This window comes from Malus sylvestris, chromosome 5, assembly GCF_916048215.2.
Source record: "Malus sylvestris chromosome 5, drMalSylv7.2, whole genome shotgun sequence".
NCBI lineage: Eukaryota > Viridiplantae > Streptophyta > Magnoliopsida > Rosales > Rosaceae > Malus > Malus sylvestris.
In genome coordinates, this window is record NC_062264.1 from 16,219,742 (window position 1) to 16,241,762 (window position 22,021).

Sequence of the window (22,021 nt, forward strand, 5' to 3'; positions counted from 1 at the left end):
ACCGATTGCACTAGGCTTGGTATATCTATGTCGTAGGAGTTTTATGTAGGTTTACTAGCAGACCTAGTTTGGAGCATTGGCATGCTATAGAGAGGCTTATGAGATACCTTAAAAGGACGATGAATTTCAGATTACACTATAAGAAGTTTCCCACTATCCTAGAAGGTTACAACGACGCTGATTGGAATACCCTTTCAGATGACTTTAAAGCCACTAGTGGATATATTTTTAGTATTGGTGGCAGGGCTGTGTCATGGAAGTCGAATCTTGGCTCAGTCTACTATGGAGTCATAATTAATAGTGTTAGCTACAGCAAGCAAAGAAGCAGGATAGTTGAGAAACCTACTAACAGATACCCCTTTATGGGAGAAACCGATTCCAGCAGTTTGGATCCATTGTGATACCACAACGACAATAGTTGAAGTGCAAAACTGTTATTGTAATAGGAAAAGGCGACAAATATGTCGTACGCACAACACTGTAAGAGATTACCTTTCTAAAGGAGCTATAAGAGTGGATCATATACGGTCTGAAGAAAACTTAGTTGATCATTTGACGAAAGGACTAGCGCAAGAACAGGTTTGGAAAACCTCTAAAGGGATGGGACTAAAGCCCGTAGAAAATTAAGTCATTTGTGATACCAACCCAACCTATAGACTGGAGATTCCAAGAAATAGGTTCAAAGGGTAATAACAAGTCACAAGTGATATGAGTGAAGTTTTCTTAATTTTAATTTGGAATATTATTCCATGTCCATCCCTAAGAAGCATGACATCTTTAAGCATTTTTAGGTTGAGATTTTTTTTCTCTTAGTACGGTCTATACTCTATGTTGAGTGGGATATCTAGTTACAGGAATATCCTTGATAGTCTTACTTGTGTGAATGTGGAAGTGAGGCCGCTTCCTATGAAATCTTGGGCAAGCTTCTAGAGTGTTCACTATACTGGGATACAAGCACATTGCCGTAATGTGCTGGCTTTTTGAACTTGACCTTAACAAAGTTATGTGTGTGGTGTTGTCAGAGATAGAGTTCAAAACTATAAGTTACTCAAGTATAATCTGGATCACGAACACTATGTACATGCTCAAGTTGAGAAACACCTTTACTAAAGCATGGCTTTATGATATGTTGCTTGATATATATTTAAATAAAAACAAGTGGGGGATTGTTGGAGCAGTTATGTTTTTATTTAAATTTTTAAATATATTTATGTTTTGTTTTATTACCAATATTAAAATTCAATTAATTTTGGCTTAAGGAGTTATCTCCCCTAAATATGAAACATGCAATCAAATCGTTTTGTTTTCTTTTTCAGTTTGAATTGACTTACGTTTTGTCCCGTTGTGGTTTTTATCCGTTTTGATTTCAATTGCCATGATTCCTTGCAATTTGGATTTCAATTGCTTTGATTCCTTACAGATTGCAATCTCAATGTGTTTTTTATTATATATATATATATATATATATATATATATACACACATCAACATATATAAATAGATATACAAGTTATGCGTATGAAAAAAAAAAAAAAAAGGAAAAGAGAGAAAATGTGTGAGTTCGAAGGTTCTTTCATTGTGCAAGGAAGAACTTATCAGAGGAATAAGATTATGGATTGTTTTATCCTGGGGACAACATGGTATTTGTGAACTGCTTGCACACTTTGGGCAGAGCCGCAAAACGTCTTAAAGAGAGTGACTTAGTACGCAACTCATCCCAAGAATCATTCACCATTCAAGGCTTCTACATTTTTTGCATAACTTCGTTCCTTTATATTTCAGTTTTTAACAAGAAGTTTGTGGTGGGTTTGATTCACGTCTCCTTCGACCTTTAAATAGTATTGGGATGAAGGGTGTTGCTGAAAATGACATTCAATAGGTAGAAGAGCTAATCATGAGTATAGTTAAAAAATTAGCAGAGGAAGGTGTTGATACAGATGTTGTTGAAGCGTCCTGAATACAACCGAGTTTTGCTACTGCGGGGTGGGGTGAGGCAGAGCGGGGGAAGGGAAAGATAGAAGACTGGGCCATTTCCTCAGGGCGTGTTCTCAATGCTCGAATGCATTTTAATATATACCCTCTTTACTTTTGTTCTCCTTTTTCTGCTGGATACAATACCTGCCATCTCTTTTCTTGATCATCCGCTTAAATAATAACGATTAACTTTCCGCAGAAGGAATGAATATATGATATTGATCCCTTTGTTGCAATGTTCTAAAATACACTAGGTGCTAGTCAGGTGGCGTGTTAGGGCCTAAAGCCTAAGCGGTTAGGCGGGACCTAAGCGAATTTAAGTAAATTTATTAGATATTGTATAAATAAGTCTCTACTTATATTTAAAAAATACATAATTTCGATGGGATATATAACTTGCAAAATAAAATGACATATATATTATAAGAGTAAGTCTACCCCTAAAAAATGAGCTGGCCCAAAGTCCATTAAATCCACCTAAATGAATAGTAATTGACTTGATTGAACATTAATTAGTCAAGTGCATCTCCACAACTAAAAAATGAGTTGGCCTAAAGTCTAGTCAATTCGTATTAAAATATTATTAATTATTTCATAAAATAATAAAAAATAATTATTTTAATTTCGAATAGAATTTTTAATCAATCTTATCACGCCACATATCATTTCCGAAAGTGGACACGTGGCCCACGATGAGACTCTGACCTTTATTTTTTTAAGTCTGGAATGCGCGCCCACACTTACGTGTATCCCACGTGCAAGTTGCAAAAAAATAATCAGTCATGGCTGACGTCAGATAGGGCCGGTTCCTCACTCAAACAATTTTGGCCTAGCCTTGAGATTGGGGAGGACTTTGGGCCGGCCTATTTTGTGGGGGTGGAGTGGGTTTTTTGGGTGCCAGCCTATTTTTTTAGATTTTGGGCCAACCTCCAAATGAGGGGTGGATTTGCTCTAAGAATGGGTGTTTTGTTGCCTTCTCCAAGTCGTTTGAGCATGTCTCATCGCCCACTCACATTGAAGCTCTTGCAACTCATGAAGGGTTATTGTTGGCTTCACATAGGGGACTTCAAAATTTGATACTTGAGAGTGATTCCCTCCAGAACGTAACTGCCTTGCGGTCGAGTTCTCCTGCCATAGGTGGGTGCCTAGGCGCGTCTGGGTAGAGAGTTTTAGAACAATGGTTTGTTGACTCAAACATTGTTCTTTGACTGTTCTTTGACAGTAAATCTTTGCTGGATTTTGGAACAAAAAGCTCGAGTTTTGCGCAACATAATTAGTTGATTGGAAAGAAACCCAGAGGTGTATAAGTTTATTCCATAGACATCACTTGTACGAGGCAAGAAGGACACCTGTGGCCTTATGATTATTCGAGGAAAAGCTTTGGCAAGACATACTGAAGACCTATTTCATCCGGTAATTTTCCTATTTCTTTTAAGAGTTTGCAGAGAACTCCGCCTATGTAAGTTTATCTTACATTGCCGGTCCCAAGCCCGGATAAAGGAGGAGGGGGAGGGCGTCAGGTAGTCGACAGCCGGCACTCCACAGTTACGTCGAATACTTATGACAATGAATCCAGGACGAAATCGCGCTAAAGCTAGGACGTCACTCGTAAGTGGCGCGCTGTGTGGCCCGAGCACAGTGATAAGTGAGCAAGGGTCGCTGTATCTCCATCGGCACCCGGATGCAGTGTTAAATGAGCAATGGGGCCATAGAAACTTCTTTTCGAACGACTCCACTCAAAGTTGTTTGGGAGCATATGCTCCTATCAACTTTACACAGGACACACAAAAGAAGTACTTTGATCCTATTAGACGGGGGATGGTGAAGAAGCTAGGACAGAAGGGTAGAGTTCAAGAGAGTAGAATGCGTTTAGGAACGTGGAATATAGGAACCTTAACAGGAAAATCTATGGAAGTAGTGGAAGTTATGGAAGTTATGGTGAGGAGAAGGATAAATATTATGTGCCTACAAGAAACTAAGTGGGTTGGTCTTAAGGCAAAGGATCTAGAAAACTCAGGGTTTAAACTTTGGTATTCGGGCACAAATAGAACGAGAAACGGTGTTGGCATCATTGTGGACAAGACCTTGACACAAGATGTTGTAGATGTCAAGAGGGTAGGAGATAGAATCATGGCAATCAAGATTGTAATAGGACAAGAACTCATCAATGTGATTAGTGCATACGCACCTCAAGTAGGGTTGGATATGAGTTCGAAGGAGAAATTTTGGGAAGACCTTGGAGACTTGGTGCAAGGAATTGCTCAGACGGAGAAGTTATTTATAGGAGGAGATTTAAATGGACACATGGGCAGGGAGACAGGTAACTATGGAGGTTTTCATGGTGGTCATGGTTTTGGGGAGAGAAATGAGGATTGGGAAGCTATCTTGGATTTTGCAATGGCATATGATCTCTTCTTAGCCAACACCTTCTTTAAGAAGAGAGAAGAACATGTGATCACCTACAAGAGTGGGTCGTCAAAAATACAAATAGATTTTCTTCTAATGAGGAAAGGGGATCGTATAACTTGTAAGGATTGCAAAGTTATACCGGGGGAGAGCTTGGCTAATCAACATCGCTTGTTGGTGATGGATGTACATATCAAAAGAGTGAGAAAAAAGAACAAGACTTGGAAGTGCCCAAAGACTAGATGGTGGAATCTAAAAGGAGAAAAACAAGTCATTTTCAAAGAGCAAGTAATCACACAGTGTGTGTGGGATAGAGAGGGGGAAGCTAGCCAAAGGTGGGATTCCATGGCTAGTTGTATCCGAAAAGTAGCAAAAGAGGTATTAGGAAAGTCCAAGGGCTTTGCTCCACACCAAAAGGAATCTTGGTGGTGGAATGAGGAGGTACAAACAAAGGTGAAGGCTAAGAAGGAATGTTGTAAAGCCTTATACAAGGATAGGACCGATGAAAATGGTGAAAGGTATAGAAGAGCGAAGCAAGAGGCGAAGAAAGCTGTGAGAGAAGCTAAGTTAACGGCTTATGACGATATGTATAAGTGACTAGATACCAAAGAAGGAGAGTTGGATATCTATAAACTAGCTAGAGCAAGGGAAAAGAAGACAAGGGACCTAAACCAAGTGAGGTGCATCAAGGATGAAGATGGAAAGGTTCTTGCTACAGAAAACGCGGTCAAAGACAGATGGAGAGGTTATTTTCATAATCTTTTCAATGAAGGACATGAAAGGAGTACTCCTTTAGGGGAGTTGAGTAACTCAGAAGAGTGTAGAAACTACTCATTTTCTCGTCGAATCAGGAAGGAAGAAGTGGTTGTAGCTTTGAAGAAGATGAAGCATAGAAAAGCAGTGGGCCCAGACGATATACCGATTGAAGTGTGGAAAGCCTTGGGAGAGACAGGTATAGCATGGCTCATTGACCTTTTCAATAGGATTTTGAAAACGAAGAAGATGCCAAACGAGTGGCGAAAGAGCACCTTGGTGCCTATTTACAAGAATAAGGGCGACGTACAAAATTGCATGAACTATAGGGGTATTAAGCTAACGAGTCATACAATGAAGCTCTGGGAGAGAGTCATTGAGCATAGATTGAGGCAAGAGACACGGGTTTCAGACAACCAATTTGGGTTCATGCCAGGGCGCTCAACCATGGAGGCAATCTATCTCTTACGAAGATTGATGGAAAGATATAGAGATGGGAAAAAGGATTTACACATGGTCTTTATAGATTTGGAAAAAGCGTATGATAGGGTCCCAAGAGACATTCTTTGGAGGATTTTAGAGAAGAAAGGAGTCCGAGTAGCATATATCCAAGCTATAAAGGATATGTATGAAGGAGCAAAGACTGCAGTAAGAACTTATGAAGGACAAACCGAAAGCTTCCCCATAACTGTAGGATTACATCAAGGCTCATCCTTAAGTCTTTACCTTTTTGCGTTGGTAATGGATGAGTTAACAGGACATATTCAAGATGATATTCCTTGGTGTATGCTTTTCGCAGACGATATAGTGTTGATAGATGAAACTCAGGAAGGGGTAAATGCGAAGCTTAACCTTTGGAGAGAAGTGTTGGAATCTAAAGGTCTTCGCCTAAGCCGATCAAAGACAGAATATATGGAGTGCAAGTTCAGTGCAAATGGAGGCTAAAATGAGTTAGGGGTGAGGATCGGAGATCAGTAAATACCAAAGAGCGACCGTTTTCGCTACCTAGGATCTATCTTGCAAAAGAACAGAGAATTAGATGGAGATCTCAACCATAGAATACAAGCTGGATGGATGAAGTGGAAGAGTGCATCCGGCGTGTTGTGTGATCGTCGTATGCCACTGAAGCTTAAGGGAAAATTTTATAGGACGACAATAAGGCCGGCGATGCTGTATGGCACAGAATGTTGGGCGGTGAAGCATCAACACGTACACAAAATGGGTGTAGCGGAGATGAGGATGCTTCGTTGGATGTGTGGGCACACGAGAAAGGATAAGATTAGGAATGAGGATATCCGAGGTAAAGTAGGAGTAGCCGAAATTGAAGGAAAACTGAGAGAAAATCGGTTACGGTGGTTTGGACATGTGCAAAGAAGGTCTACTGACGCTCCGGTTAGAAGATGCGACTATGGGATAGAGGTTCAGGGCCGAAGAGGTAGAGGAAAACCTAGGAAAACTTTGGAAGAGACTCTAAGAAAAGACTTAGAGTACTTGGATGTAACGGAGGACATGACACAGGATCGAGCACAATGGCGTTCTAAGATTCATATAGCCGACCCGACTCAGTGACTTGGATTTTTCAAGTCTCCAATCGAGAAGTTTTCCCCACTCGGGAAATTAAGGGAACACTACCTCAACCTACATGCTCCACTCACAAAGCTTCAACATACAAGCTTCAACAAAAGAAAAATTCAAAGAACTTAATGAAGAAGGCTTTGGTGTATTTAACACAATACGTTGAATTGAAACAAAGCTTATTTATTGATATCTCTAAGAAGTTACAAATATGTACATATACACAAGTCAAAATAAACAAACAAGAGGGAGCCTTCATAAAGGTTGCTTAGGAGAAGTCTCAGCAGTCGGCAGAGCCCCAGAAAGAGAAGGCACCGGAGGGGGATCATTCGGAGCCTCAATACTGGACAGCACCCTAGAAGGATGAGGCATCGGAGGTTGATCATTTGGAGCTTCATTACGCGGTACAGCTTCAGAAGACGAAGGCAATAAATGCCTTCGGAACAAACCCACAAACCTCTGATGATCATGTAAAATCTGACCATCAGATTCCTTCATCTGGTTAAGCTTCTTCTTCATGTTTGTAGCTAGTCATGTGCGAGCCGGTGCAACTGTTTATTCTCATGCTTGAGCCTTCTAATCTCCTGTTTGAGACTCATCACTTCAGCCGCCAATGATTCAACTTGACGGGTTCGAGCAAATAGGCGTTGGGCCATATTAGACACAGAACCTGCACACTGAACACTGAGAGCCAGAGAATCCTTAACAGCCAACTCATCAGACCGTTTGGAAAGTAGTCTGTTATCTTTGGGAGTGAGAAGGTTCCTGGCCACCACCGCAGCGGTCATATCATTCTTCATCATGGAATCCCCAACGGTAAGAGGACCAGTAGGGGATAAGAAGGATGGGCGCCATATGTTGTCTGGAGAAGGCGTGGCTGCCTCTTCAACAAGGTTCAAGTCAAAACGACGGTCGGAGGGGCCAGACATTTTCAAAGGTGTTGAAGAGAAAAGAGGTCAGACAAATCAAGATCTTAGAAATGCAAGAATGGAGCTTCTACTGGTGGAGATTCAAGTGTGTTTTGGAACTTAATACCAGCCTCTATAAAAATCTGCACTCGATGGAGCTTCAGAAATCCAAGAGGCGCCTGCTCAGAAATCGAAAAGGCGTTTGCTTTCTCAAAAGCTGGGCTGCTCAGAGACCACGAGGGCCGATCTCAGGAATCGAAGAGGCGTTTACTTTCTCAAAAGTTGGGCTGCTCAAAGACCACGAAGGTCGATCACAGAAATCGAAGAGGCGCTTGCTTTCTCAAAAGCTGGGCTGCTCAGAGACCACGAGGGCCGATCTTAGAAATTGAAGAGGCACCTGCTTTTTCAGCCTTGTCAGCATCTGTCACATGCACAGTCAACTTTACGGAAATTACGGGCATTCTGTCGAAGATTTCTAGTGAAGTAGAAAACACGTGAATGTTATTGTTCAATCATTCACTTTCCACACGCAACATCAGCTCACGGGTATCACAGATAACTTTGCCAAAAATCTCTGACAAAGTTTAGACACGTGAAGCTTGCAGCTCCTATTACATCGCTATGACCAAGAAGGGTAAAAGAATAGCAAAGAAACAGCACTAACAAAGTTTAGACACATAAATTTTGAAGGTCTAGCTACCATATTATTACCCACAAGGGTAAAGGAACAGGACCACTGCTGGATAATTGGAAAGTCCCTGTGGGTCAACCTCTGTGCTCCGTGGCAAGGTAGACTAGCAAACAGGCCTAACCTTTACTCACATTCGAGAAAACACTCCCAACAAGATTGCTTGCTTCAAGATCGAAGAGGCACCGTCCTCCGAATCTCGAGAGCCAGACTCCCAACATGATTACTTTCTCAAAAAGCGACGAGACACCGCTCTCTGAATCTCGAGAGCCAGACTCCTAGCAGGATTGCTTTCTCAAAAATCGAAGAGGCACCGTTCTCCGAATCTCGAGAGACAGATCCCCAACAGGATTGCTTGTTCGAAAACCGAAGAGGCACCGCTTTCTCAACTTCGAGAGCCCCTTAGATAAAGCTTGTCTGTAATCCTCACATCGCTTTCTCAACTTCGAGAGCCATATCTCCTTGGATAAAGCTTGTCTGTAATCTTCACACGTAACATCAGCTTTCCAGATACCACAGACCACTTTTTCAAAGTGCTCTGACAGAGTTAAAACACGTGAAGCTGGCAGCTCCCACTATCGTGCTATGACCAAGCAGGGTAAAAGAATAATATTACTCCTTCTTGTTAGGGAGACTCCTATATATGTCGACCTCCATCCTCAACGGACAGGCAGACTTGCAAAAATGCTCAACCCTTCCTCATATCTGAGAGGGCACTCCCAACGAAGCCTCTCGAAATACTCAGCTTTCTTTCCCCCCGAGAATACCTCTGCAAATAAGCTACACAAGAGCAAGAATATCTCATATCATCAGGGTTAAAAGCAAGAGTATCCCATATCATGCTTTTTCCCTGTTTTTTCCTTTGGCCTTGTTCTTACCTGCAAGACAAGGAGAAAGAGAGCAATCAGTCAGCACTTGGAATCAAGCTTCCAATCCGGAACTGACTGCCTGAAACCCCATTGCTCTCGAGTACTCATCTTCAACATCTTATGCGTCCCGAGAAGATACCACATCTGCCTGAGGAACAAATAGGGCAAGTGAGAAGGATACAAGGAAGCATGTGGAGACAAGCGCAACAGAACACGTGCCGATACATCCACTACTTTGTCAACAGCAAAAGTATCCCATATCAGCAGGGTCGAACGTACTCTAGATTTGATGGACTTGTTTTGACCCTCAAATTCTTCAGTCGGCCTTATACTCTGGCGGAAACAAGAAAACCCTCCAGCCCAATTCAAGAATAAGCCTGTGGAAAGTTACTTATTCAAAAGCAAAAGTATCTCATATCACATTTTCTCTTTTTCTTCTCTTTATCCTTCATGCTACCTGCAAGATAAGGAGAAGGATAACAATCAGCCGGAACTCGAAATCAAACTTCTGATCTGGGACTGATTGCTTGGAGCTCTGATTGCTTACCTTGTCTGTCACCTCTTTCAGCAGATCCCCTAGCTCGGCGACTTGGGGGACTCTTACTACATGGTTTGTATCGCGCTTGACCAAGCCTGAAACTACAAGTAAGCGTCAAGTGAAATTGATACATTACCTTGTGCATCTCCACCAGTTAAATATACCACCTCTGGAGGGAGGAAGAGTACTTCCAAAGAAGATGCCACATCTACCTATGAGACAGATAAGGCAAGTGAAGACGATACCACACTTCGGTACTTAAAAGTTTCGTGATTACGAGATCATTCTTCCACAATATTTCCTAATGTCATTTGTACTAAATCATTCACTTGTACTCACTAAAGGAGAGCTTGAACCTATATACTGTGTAAACCCTTCACAATTAATGAGAACTCCTTTACTCCGTGGACGTAGCCAATCTGGGTGAACCACGTACATCTTGTGTTTGCTTCCTGTCTCTATCTATTTACATACTTATCCACACTAATGACGGGAGCAATCTAGCGAAGATCACAAACTTAATATTTAAGATGATATTCTTTGGTGTATGCTTTCGCAAACGATATAGTGTTGATAGATGAAACGCAGGAAGGGGTAAACGCGAAGCTTAACCTTTGGAGAGAAGTGTTGGAATCTAAAGGTCTTCGCCTAAGCTGATCAAAGACAGAATATATGGAGTGCAAGTTCAGTGCAAACGGAGGCCAAAATGAGTTAGGGGTGAGGATCGGAGATCAGGAAATACCAAAGAGCGACCGTTTTCTTTACCTAGGATCTATCTTGCAAAAGAACGGAGAATTTGATGGAGATCTCACCCATAGAATACAAGCTGAATGGATGAAGTGGAAGAGTGCATCCGGGGTGTTGTGTGACCGTCGTAGGCCACTGAAGCTCAAGGGAAAATTTTATAGGACGGCAATAAGGCCGGCAATGTTGTATGGCATAGAATGTTGGGCGGTGAAGCATCAACACGTAGGTGTAGTGGAGATGAGGATGCTTCGTTGGATGTGTGGGCACACGAGAAATGATAAGATTAGGAATGAGGATATCCGAGGTAAAGTAGGAGTAGCCGAAATTGAAGGAAAGATGAGAGAAAATCGGTGACGGTGGTTTGGACATGTGCAAAGAAGGCATACTGACGCTCCGGTTCGAAGATGTGACCACGGGACAGAGGTTCAGGGCCGAAGGGGTAGAGGAAGACCTAGGAAAACTTTGGAAGAGACCCTAAGAAAAGACTTAGAGTACTTGGATCTAACGGAGGACATGACACAAAACCGAGCGCAATGGCGTTCTAGGATTCATATAGCCGACCCCACTTATTGGGAAAAGGCTTTGTTGTTGTTGTTGTTGTTTTAAGAGTTTGCAGAGGAGTATTTGAAGTTTTCATTGCGTATCAAATAACTTATGCGAACTACATTTAACGTACTTATTTAGCATGCTGTAAGTAGTTATTGCTCTTAACCTCTCCAGAAATTTGGTTGCATAAGGATGCAATTCCTAACGATGCATTGTGTTTTATTTTTTATTTTTTCAAGAACTAGGCAGACAATAGGTGTCCTATTTACTACCTAAACTTTTATCCTCTTCCTATATAGTATTATCGAAACATTTTTTTTAGTTGTCAACTAGTGTATGTTGCGTTATATAACAGATGAAGGCATGAATTTCATGGTATTGCAGATCAATTGTGTTCTTCAAGAATTCAAGATTCCAGACAAGCTGCAGTTTAAGCAGTTTATTTCCCAAATCAAAACTAGAACCAATGTAAGTATATTTTTTTCAGCAAAAATGTTAAAGTGGTTGCAGAACTGGTCCTTAACATCTATTATCAACGCTTATTTTCTCTTCTCAGAAAACCATGTTTGAACTTATTGCAATAAGGATGCATTCGAAACTAAATACAGCTGGATATATTTCTGACCTAATGGATGGTCTCAGGTTTGGACTGGAATTTTGATGCGATCCGTCTTTTGGTCTAACCTTGCACATTCTAAAATTTCTAGTGGTCTAGTCCTGCCTCTTTGAAGCACACTTTCAGAAACATGGAAATGTTTCTAAGGTAGATTTTTGCAGTGGCATTTAATGTCATCTATATTACTTTTCTTGCTGTTGATAGTGCATGATGAAATTAAGGTTCCACCATAAAACCAATTAGTAATATGGTGAGTAGCCCTAAGACCATATAAGCCCATAGCTAAGCCAATCCCTCACCGATGTGGGACAAATTGTCTACACATCATCAACTCTCAACACGCCCCTGCACATGTGGCCGATTTTCAAGCCTACACATGGACAACAACTGAGTGATGCATAAGCACGTGTGGCCCTTGGGTTTTCACACGAGGGGCAACCCACTATGATACCATGATGAAATTGGAGTTCCAAAAAGTAACCTCGCAAACTTTGAGAAATGAAAAGTGCCACACTTAATCGATGGGTGACAAAACATGGGAAATAGTTTTGACAAAACAACTTCGGATGGAGGGGCTAGCCTTGGGTGCCAAAGTTGTTGATCCTTGGAATAGCTTGATTCAACTTGAAGGGCTTTTGACAAATAAGAGGCTTCATGCAAAAATAATAAAGTCCATTTAGATAGAATCCTTCACGAATTGTCCTCTTGGTGAGAGCATCTTGAAAAATCACATTTGTGGGTGAGAATATGGCTAGGCAATTTAGGGCGTTAGTGAGTTGTCCTACGGACATCAACTGAAATGGAAGGGATGGTACATATAAGGCAGTAGACTTAGGGGTGGGTTGGAAAAAACAAAAATCGAAAAAATCCGACAACCGAACCGAATCGAGGCCAAAAAAAATTGAACCGAAAAAAAAACCAAACCAAATATGTTGAACTGAACCGAACCGAATTTGGTTGGTTCGGTTTCGATTTTTGAGGTATGAAAACCGGACCAGACCAAACCAAACCGAAATATGAAAATAAAATATAAATACTCAAAACCTGCTGGAGTGAAGATTCAAACCCATTCCGTCCAAGTTGGGGATAGCTCCTTCAAACCAACTAGACTGTAGGCTTTGTATTGCTATAACTGTACCAGTATAATATTTATAGATATTCTAATCTTAATGTTTTATAAAATTTATAAAGTTTACAAACCCTAGTCGTCACTCATTTTCATTCTCAAACACACACACACACACTCTCTCTCTCTCTCTCTTTCTCTCTTTCTCTCTCTCTCTCTCACATCCGCTGCTATTCCTCTCTGCTTCCTCAGTCTCTCTCTCCTTCATTTTTCTTTTCCTCCCTTCAACTCTCTTTCCTCTCTTCCTCTCTCCAACCTGCCAAGTCCATGGTTGTAACATGGATCTTACTTTTTTAAAGGATTACCACAAGAGGTGTAGGGTTTGTGATGAATTTATTTGACAATCCCCATTTTTTCCCTCTCCAAATCTTACCCCTCTTGTCTCTCTGCTCCTCGTCTGATAGACTCTCTCTGTGGACTCTCACCTACAACAACAACAACTTCTTCACTCCTTTCTAATATTCCTTTCTTTCTCCATAAACTTTCGATCTCTGGTTTTCAAATACAAGCCAAATAGTTTTTTACTCTGGGATTCATATGGAGGTCGCACCAGACATACATCTTTGTTCCTTCGGATTTCTTTAACAGTAAGTAATCAATTTCTTCCTTTTTCTTTTTCTTTTTCTTGTTTAATTCTTTAAGTGCTGAAAATGGTAGTTTTTTTTTTATGTATTGATTAATAGTTTTTATTTCTTTGGTTTGTTAACTATGCTATGTAAATTTATTTGTTGACCATGCTTTGTGAATTTTTGAAGAAAAATTGGCTGATGGTGTTCTTGGATTTGTCTTTGTGGAGCCCTATGTGGTAAAGATCTTTGGTTTTTGGATCTTTATTTTTATTAAACCCTTGGATCTCGTCTGTTTGGCTGTGTTCGGACAGGTGCTCGTGGCCGGATGTTACAATCGGCGAGGCGTCGGTTGGTTGGTGGTGAGGGTTTGTGCTAGTAGGATGCTCGGCAAACGGTGCTGTAGTAGAAGCCTAGGTTTTCTTTTGTTGTATTTTATGGCTTGGGCCTTTACTGTTTGTTGGATCTATTGGGCTAGTTTGGCAGGTCCTCTTTTGGGCTAGTTTACTAATGTCTAGATCTATAATAATAATAATAATAATAATAATAATAATGAAAAAATCGAACCGGACCGAAACCAAACAGAAAAAAACAGAAACCGAAAAAAAATTGAACCGAACCGAAATTTCAGTTTGGTTTCGATTTTGGCAAAAAACCGAACCCAGCCCTAAGTAGACTCTATAGTGTTTGAGACTAAACCTAGTTTTCCTCTACCCATGACTGAGACATTTTTTCCATTTGTAATTGACACATAAGATGGTTTTGACAAAGCTTGAAAATCATGTAAGTTTGAGGCTTTATTTGTCATGTGATCAGAGGCGCCCGAGTCAATTATCCAACAATCATGATTAGAACTAGTTTGTAGTGCAGTTGAGAATGCTTTGAGGATACCTGGGGCTATGTCTCGTGAAACATGATCATGATCAGCTAGAAATCCCGCAAACTGTCCAAATAGTGCGATGTGGTTGTTCCCTTCACCCTTCGATGTTTGTGCAGCTTCTCCATGACCTTTAGTTTGCAAGCTGCAAACTCATTGATAAGAACCACATGAATGGCAGTGAAGTCCACCGAGCCATGAGTGAGAGAGCTGGTGGCATGAATGGCAACATGTTGAGCTTTGAAATGAGCCATTGATGAAGGTTTTGGAGACATCATTCTGTTGTCTTTGAACTTGGGCTTGAGTTCAGGGTGCAACTCCTAACACCTCGCTTCTGTGTGACCAATGGCATTGCAGTACCTACACTTCAGATGTGGATTTTTTACCTTATACACCTTGGAATCATGGTACCTGTGGTTTGTAGCATATCCTCGAGCTTCTGATAACTTGAGATTAGACTCCATATTCATCACCCTCCTTCTTGCTTCTTTACGTTGCACCGTAGCATAAACAATCTTGAATGGTGGTAGCTCTATACTCATTAATATGTGACTCCTAAGATCCTCATATTCTGAGCTGAGACTTGCAAGCAGTTGATAAATCTTATCCTCCTCAGCTCTTTTGAGAAGAATAGTAGGATCCGTGGTGTGAGTAAGGTATACATCCAACTCGTTCCACATAATCTTCAAACTACCAAGATGTTGAACAAAGGACTTCCCTTCTTGTTGAAGGCAAGCAATATCTCTTTTCAACTAAAAAACTCAAAGGAGAGATACCTGAGAGCTTTCTCCCTCAAGATTAACTGAGCTTTCTTCAGCCATTATGGAAACTCAAAAAGGAACAACAGCGGAAACAAAATGGGCAGAGATGGGTCAAGGATGACACTGCTCTAATACCATGTAGAAATTGGGGTTCCATCATAAAACCAATTGGGGTTCCATCATAACTTTCCCTTTCCTCCTAGGGCAAGTGAAACTGCCCTAGACCAAGGAAGGTAATTGAGTTCATTCAACAACACTGAGCATAAGCGTTGGTTGGTATTGACCTCAGCTTCTAAAAAACTCAAAGGAGATACCTGAGAGCTTTCTCCCTCAAGATTAACTGAGCTTTCTTCAGCCATTACGAAAACTCAAAAAGGAACAACAGCAGAAACAAAATGGGCAGAGACGGGTCAAGGATGACACTGCTCTAATACCATGTAGAAATTGGGGTTCCATCATAAAACCAATTGGCAATATGAGGAGTAGCCCCAAGACCATATAAGCCCATAGCTAAGCCAATCCCTCACCGATGTGGGACAAATTGTCCACACATCATCAACTCTCAACATGCCCCTGCACGTGTGGTCGATTTTCAAGCCTACACGTGGACAACAAGTGGGTGACGTGTGAGCACATGTGGCCCTTGGGCTTTTACACGAGGGACAACCCACTCTGATACCATGTAGGTTTTTAGTTTCAAAGTATATTTCTATTTCATGAAGAGTTATGAATGTACAAGGCAATGTATGTAGGCAAAGAAAGTAAATGGTTACAGGCAACCATCTTTACATGAACCCCTAGAGACCGGGTAAACCTAGGACACATACTTTTCCTTAATTTAAGGTGATTTACACCAAACACAAGACTAACAAGTACTCAACAAGTTAGGGACCTTGAATCAAGGAAAAAAGAGAAAGCTGGCGTTGACATTGTGAAGGGTATTTAATTCTTGTTTCAACCTCACCTTAGTCGATTAGTTTACCACCTATCTTTGTATAAGTACAATGATCTCCATTCATTATCATTCCATTTTCAATCTTTGCACCTTCCACAGTGAAGGGTATGCGCCTGTGGCGATTTTATGTCAAGTTCTGTTTTTTACTCGTCACTGCTTTGTCCGTCCCGCAGGACTTGAAAGAATTTGGAGTGCAATGAATGCATTCAAAGACAACGGAGTCATTGTTCTACTGGCATCTGAAGCTGATGTTGATGCAGCAGATAAGGAGAAAAGGGAGCGATATTTAAACAGTAAAGAAAAGAAAGCCCCCCAAAGCTGAGAGAATGCTCTGCGAAGTAGACATTTTGTAACACTGTTTTCTATATAATTTTGTTCTTCAAGTTTTCCTCAGATCATCCGCACAATGTATCAATTTTCACTTGTGGTTCACTTGCTCAACAGATATTCGTGGCAAAGCCTAGTAATGTCACACACTCGTCATTCCTGACAAGTTCATGCATCCTTCGGTGGGTGATCCATTTGTTGCGTCAGATTTGTATTCACCTCTCGAATCCCCTTTTATGTGTTTTCGAAATTATGCTGGCAAGCTGAGGCAGAAGACATTTTCAGTAGTTTGGTAAATCTGTACCAATCCGCTAAGAATTTGAAAAATCTACCAAAATACTGGACATCCTGGAGGTTTATAACGAGTCCAATGCAACTGACAGTGCGCCAAATCGCTCCTCTTCTTATATCAGCAGCCTAAGATAACGAGGGCTTTTTAATAGACTAATGGAAACAAATAAAACTCAGTAATTAAATAAACAAATAAGCTTTAATCTAATAAGCACCAAAAGTTATCTCACAGCTTAACCATTCTACAGTAATAAAACTTGCAAAAAACAAATCTAATAATAATATCCAACAAAGTGAAATTAAACCCCCAGGTAAACAAAAATTTAAAAGATAAAAAACCCTAAGATAAACCGAGCAAAAAAGTCTAGACATCATCATGTCCTTCCTTGCCCATTGCAATGCCTTTGTCTTGAAGGACATACTTCTTCCAAAATGGGTGCTTCTGCCAGATAGTGTGCATATCTTCGATCGGAACCCCTTTAGTTTCTGGTAAATACTTGTAAATGAAGATGTTCATGATTAGGACCCAGAACGCAAAGAAGAAGAACAAGCCGAACTTCAAGTGGCAAAGCATTGTGGTGAAAACTTGAGCTATGACGAAAGTGAAGATCATGTTGGTAGCGACATTGATGGATTGAGCAGCTGACCTTACTTCAAGAGGGAAAATTTCACTTGGCACCAACCATCCTAGAGGTCCCCAAGACCATGCAAATCCAGCAACATATACACAAATGCACGCCAGCAAGCCATCAACAAAACCCTTGGACAATTCACCAGGGTTGCCACTAACCCCAAATTTAACAGCTATTGCAATTCCAATAATCACCTATTAAATGGCAAAAAAGATTAAGACACGTTAAATTGAATTTGTTCTTATGAAATAGTGAAAATTATTAAGGAAAATGGAAGAGACAATGAAGAAAAGCTGAGAAAGAAAATGAACTAAACCTGGGTGAGGAACATTTGAGCACCTCCCTCAATGAAAAGGGTCCTCCTTCCAACCTTATCAACAGTGAAAATCGAAACAAGGGTTGCTACGGCGTTAACAGCGTTGGTGATAACGGTGGACATGAGAGAAGCGCTACTTCCAAATCCCATTGTTTTGAACAAGACGGGGGCATAAAATGTGATCACATTCATGCCGGTAAGCTGCTGAAAGGCAGGAATTGCAAGTGCAAAAACAAGCTGAGGTCTGTATTTCTTCGTCAACAAGGTTTCCCAGGGATGTTTGACCAACTTAGATGCATCACTCGCCGCGACTAGGTCATCAAACTCCTCGTCAACATTGGCGACGCCTCTAATTTTGAGGAGCTGAGATTTGGCTTCCTCATTCTTGCCACGCTCAACCAAAGAGTTTGGAGTTTCCGGTAACACTAGCGCGCCGATCATGATCATAATTGCAGGGACTGCAGCACCACCCAAACTCAAGCGCCATCCCCAACCTCCTTTTATCTCAGCAAAAAAATAGTTTATGACACCAGCAGCAAGTATTCCAATAGTGATTGACAATTGGAACATCATGTTTAAAGCACCACGGTATTTGTATGGGGCTACCTCAGAAACATAAATTGGCACAGACTGCACATGAAAATTGAAACAAGTAAATAAAACACGAGATAAAATTAAGTAATCTAAACACATTTAAGGTAAAGAAACAAAATGAATTCTGACCACATTTAGGAACTCGAGCACATGAAAACTGAAACAATTAAATAAAACATGAGATAAAATTAACCTTAACCACATTTAATGTAAAAAAAAAATATTGAATTTAGACCATGTTTTGGAGCTCGATAATTTTTTACAGTTCATTAGGTGTGGTTTTCTTAGTTAACCAACTTTAATGGTCTAATATATAAGAGGCTTTCAACTTGCCAGACCCATTTATAGATAAATGTGGTACAACGTGGAATCAAGCAAAGCAACTAAAATTTATTGGCTTTTCAGAGAGAGATGAGCTGCGTTCCTAGGCTATCGGGAGATGGCGATGGTGGTACCTGGTTGGCACATCCCATGCCAAAACCGAGAAGTATTCGACCAACAACAAGCATCCAAAGGTATTGAGCGCCTGCATTGAGGAGTGCACCAATCAAGAATAGAACTCCACCCAAAAACATTGTAAGCCTCCTACCAAACTTTCTGGTTACAGTTGATGCACAAAGACATGACACAAGAGCAGCTAAATATAATGACGATGTGAAGAGCGTCAACTTCTGGCTGTCGAACTTGCAGTACTGATCATCGGAAGGTTTGATCGTAGATTCCTTAATGTAAACCTCTGGAAAAAACTTTTTCAGGAAAGAATCCATTGATGTCACACCACCTGCATAATAATCAATCAATATTAAATACAATATTTTATAAGAAACAAAATAAAATTATATGGATACTCTCTGTTGTCAAATAACGATATATTTATTGTTTTTTCACAGGCATAGATGTCAATTTTCAAACTTCGATAATTCATATAAATTCGTATTCATAGACCAAGAATTAATACATGTTTTGGTTGTATAAATGACGTTGCAAACAATAACACAATAATCTAAAAATTAAAGAATGCATATGTATAAAATAAAATTTGGACTGTGATAAAGAAAACATGTTGTGTACCTGAAACTCCGAGATCGTAGCCAAAGATCAAACCACCGGTAGCTGCCACCATACATGTGAGAAGGACCCTAGCAGTGAGTTTGCCCGGATATTCTTTTCCACCTTTCGTCGGACCTATTCCGCCCCCAGCCATTGTTGTGTAGAAGAGAAAACACTGAGAGATAACAACTTGGAAGAATGAAATTAAGAGAAAAGTACATTGAGAGTGGGAGGTGATATTTATAGTGGAAGATTTACTAATGTTATCTGCATAATGAGTGATCTTATCCGGATCAAGAATCTAAGTGAAAAACCAACTGACAAGTCGGAAGTCCAAATGATTTGAAATTGCTATTATACTCGATAACTGATTACTTCCCTGCCCAGCCAACTTTATTTCCACTCCTTCCCATTATCTAACAGACATATCAAGGATACACTCCCACAAAACCCGGACTCTAATTAATTCATATTTTTTTTAATTTAAATATTTAGTGTAGATAATATCCTTCTTGTAACCCTAATTCTGTAGGGTTTTTCTTTTTCGTAGGCAGCAGTGTTGTTTATTTCTCTGTGTAATAGGTAGCTGTCGGGTTAATTTAATTTAACAACTTAGCAGGTTGAGATTTGTATTTTGATTGACAAAGGTCAAATTTACAATTTGCAAGCTCAAGTTTAATTAACTTTGACAATGAAAGGATAAAGGATATTAAATCCAAATAAGATAAAATTAGTACATGCTGCTACTTAGTGTTCTTTTTTAATATTTAGTACATGCTGCTACTTAGTGTCACATCCCGGCCCAGGGCAGATCACTTCCCAAGCCCACTCTACCACCGTAGCACGATATTGTCCACTTTGGGCTTACCATTCCCTTATGGTTTTGTTTTTCGAAACTCACGAGCAACTTCCTAATGGGTCATCCATCCTGAGAGTGCTTTGGCCTCCTTCTCGCTTAACTTCGGAGTTCCTATGGAACCCGAAGCCAGTAAGCTCCCAAAAGGTCTCGTGCTAGGTAGGGATGAGAATATACATTTAAAGATCACTTCTCTGGGCGATGTGGGATGTCACAATTAGTGCTATGGTCTAATACACTCTTACATTTGTTAGATGTAATCAGTATTGTAAAAGGAAATAAAATAATCAACTATCTGATATGATTTGGAGTGATTGTAGGATGCAATAATCCATCTTGGAGCGATTGTAGGAGATGATTGTAATAGCATAGAATTAGTTTCAGTTTACCTAGAATAGCATAACAATTCTTGTATAAACTCATACCTCTGTACAACTTCAGTCATGCAATACAAAAATATATTCACATAACAATTTTATATGGCATCAGAGCACCGATCTTGGTGACTCTAGAAGCCTATTCGACTTCCGCCACAAACACAACCCAAATTCTTTCCATTAAACACAGCCAACATGAGCGACGAAAAACCAACAGAGGTGATGCCACACGCATCTAATCCTCTCATCTTACACCATTCAGACTCACCAAGTCTTGTTTTAGTCTCATAGCTCCTTGACGGACATAACTATGGACAATGGAGCCGCTTTATGAGCATCGCTCTCAGCGCCAAGAACAAACTTGGGTTTATTGATGGATCAATCAAGAGCCCTACAATCACTGATGCCAAGTATTCAATTTGGCAGAGATACAACGACATGGCCTTGTCATGGATTTGGCAGTCCGTGCAAGGCAACATTGCTCGCAGTATACTCTACTGCAAATCCGCATCAGCAACATAGAAGGATCTTGAGGATCGATTCTCGCAAGGAAACGATTCAAGGATCTATCAAATTCGACAAGAAATTGTCAAACACCGACAAGGACAACTATCTGTTTCAGATTATTACATGAAGTTGAAGGCTCTTTGGGATGAATTGGCATCATACCATGAGCCAATTGCTTGTGAATGTGAGGCATCCAAAATACGTGCAGAAAGGGAAGAAAAAGAGAAGGTCATGCAATTTTTAATGGGGTTGAACGAGAGTTACTCAACCATACGAGGCTCCATCTTGAAGATAAGTCCACTCCCAGATACACAACGAGTCTATGGGTTGGTTCTACAACACAAACGCCAAATAGATGTGGCAAATCATCGTGAACCTGCTGCCCATGCAATGCAAACAAGCCGTTCGACAACGCCAAAATGAGGCTCTGGTGCTAGCAACTCTAATTCATGCAAGACATTCAAATGCAGCTACTGTGACGGAGGACATCCAGTAGAACGTTGCTTTTTCCTTATTGGATTTCCCGAAGGTCACAAATGGCATGGGAAGAATGTGCAGCCCAAGAATAAATGCACAAATCCAACATCCAACAATGTTGAAGCGCTTCAGTCACAAGCCACCAAAGTTGACACAACCAAGGCATAAACCTCTAACAACCCAACGTTCACAACCGAGGAGTATAATCAACTCATGGCTCGACTTCACAATAAGAACGGTAAAGATCAGCCACTCGCACATGCAACAGGTATATATACACCCACCTGCAATATTGCACAACATGATCTGCATTCAACATTATATTGGATTGTGGATAGCGGGGCAACAGGTCACATTTCTCATTTATCACCCAGCCATGATAAAACTAAAACACAACATGATTTTGTTGGTATACCAAATGGAGGACAAGCTGCAATTGAAAGCATTGGGTCTATTAAATTGTCACCAAAGATATCTCTTGATGGATTTTTACATGTGCCAAAATTTTGTGTGAACTTGTTGTCTATGAGTAAATTAACTCGGACGTTGAGATGTATCGTGATATTTTATCCGAATTTTTGTGTTCTGCAGAACATGGATACGAAGAGGACGATTGGCCTGGGCAAGCATTTTAATGGACTATACTACCTCACACCAAGCCAAAAGCCTTACCTAGCTAATCATGTTAAT

The 22,021-nt window shown here is 40.5% G+C and overlaps 1 protein-coding gene across 1 annotated transcript; it reads right to left on the minus strand.

Moving 5' to 3' along the window:
- Positions 1–16,702: 16,702 nt before the first annotated feature.
- Positions 16,703–19,290, minus strand: LOC126621898 (sugar carrier protein C-like). The gene is made up of 4 exons (XM_050290514.1): positions 19,136–19,290; positions 18,520–18,845; positions 17,471–18,100; positions 16,703–17,348 (listed from the first exon to the last, which is right to left on the minus strand). Exons 1-4 carry the CDS (start codon positions 19,266–19,268, stop codon positions 16,887–16,889), a joined length of 1,551 nt encoding a protein of 516 aa, XP_050146471.1. The 5' UTR covers positions 19,269–19,290; the 3' UTR covers positions 16,703–16,886.
- Between the last annotated feature and the right edge of the window lie 2,731 nt (positions 19,291–22,021).

What these genes read in the sequence shown, in the direction of transcription:
- LOC126621898 (XM_050290514.1), bottom strand. Translation starts at nt 19,268, where the DNA reads ATGGCTGGGGGCGGAATAGGTCCGACGAAAGGTGGAAAAGAATATCCG. An exon ending in GCATGGGATGTGCCAACCAG is followed by an intron (nt 18,101 to 18,519) that starts GTACCACCATCG and finishes TTTCATGTGCAG; the next exon opens with TCTGTGCCAATTTATGTTTC. An exon ending in CTCAAATGTTCCTCACCCAG is followed by an intron (nt 17,349 to 17,470) that starts GTTTAGTTCATT and finishes GCCATTTAATAG; the next exon opens with GTGATTATTGGAATTGCAAT.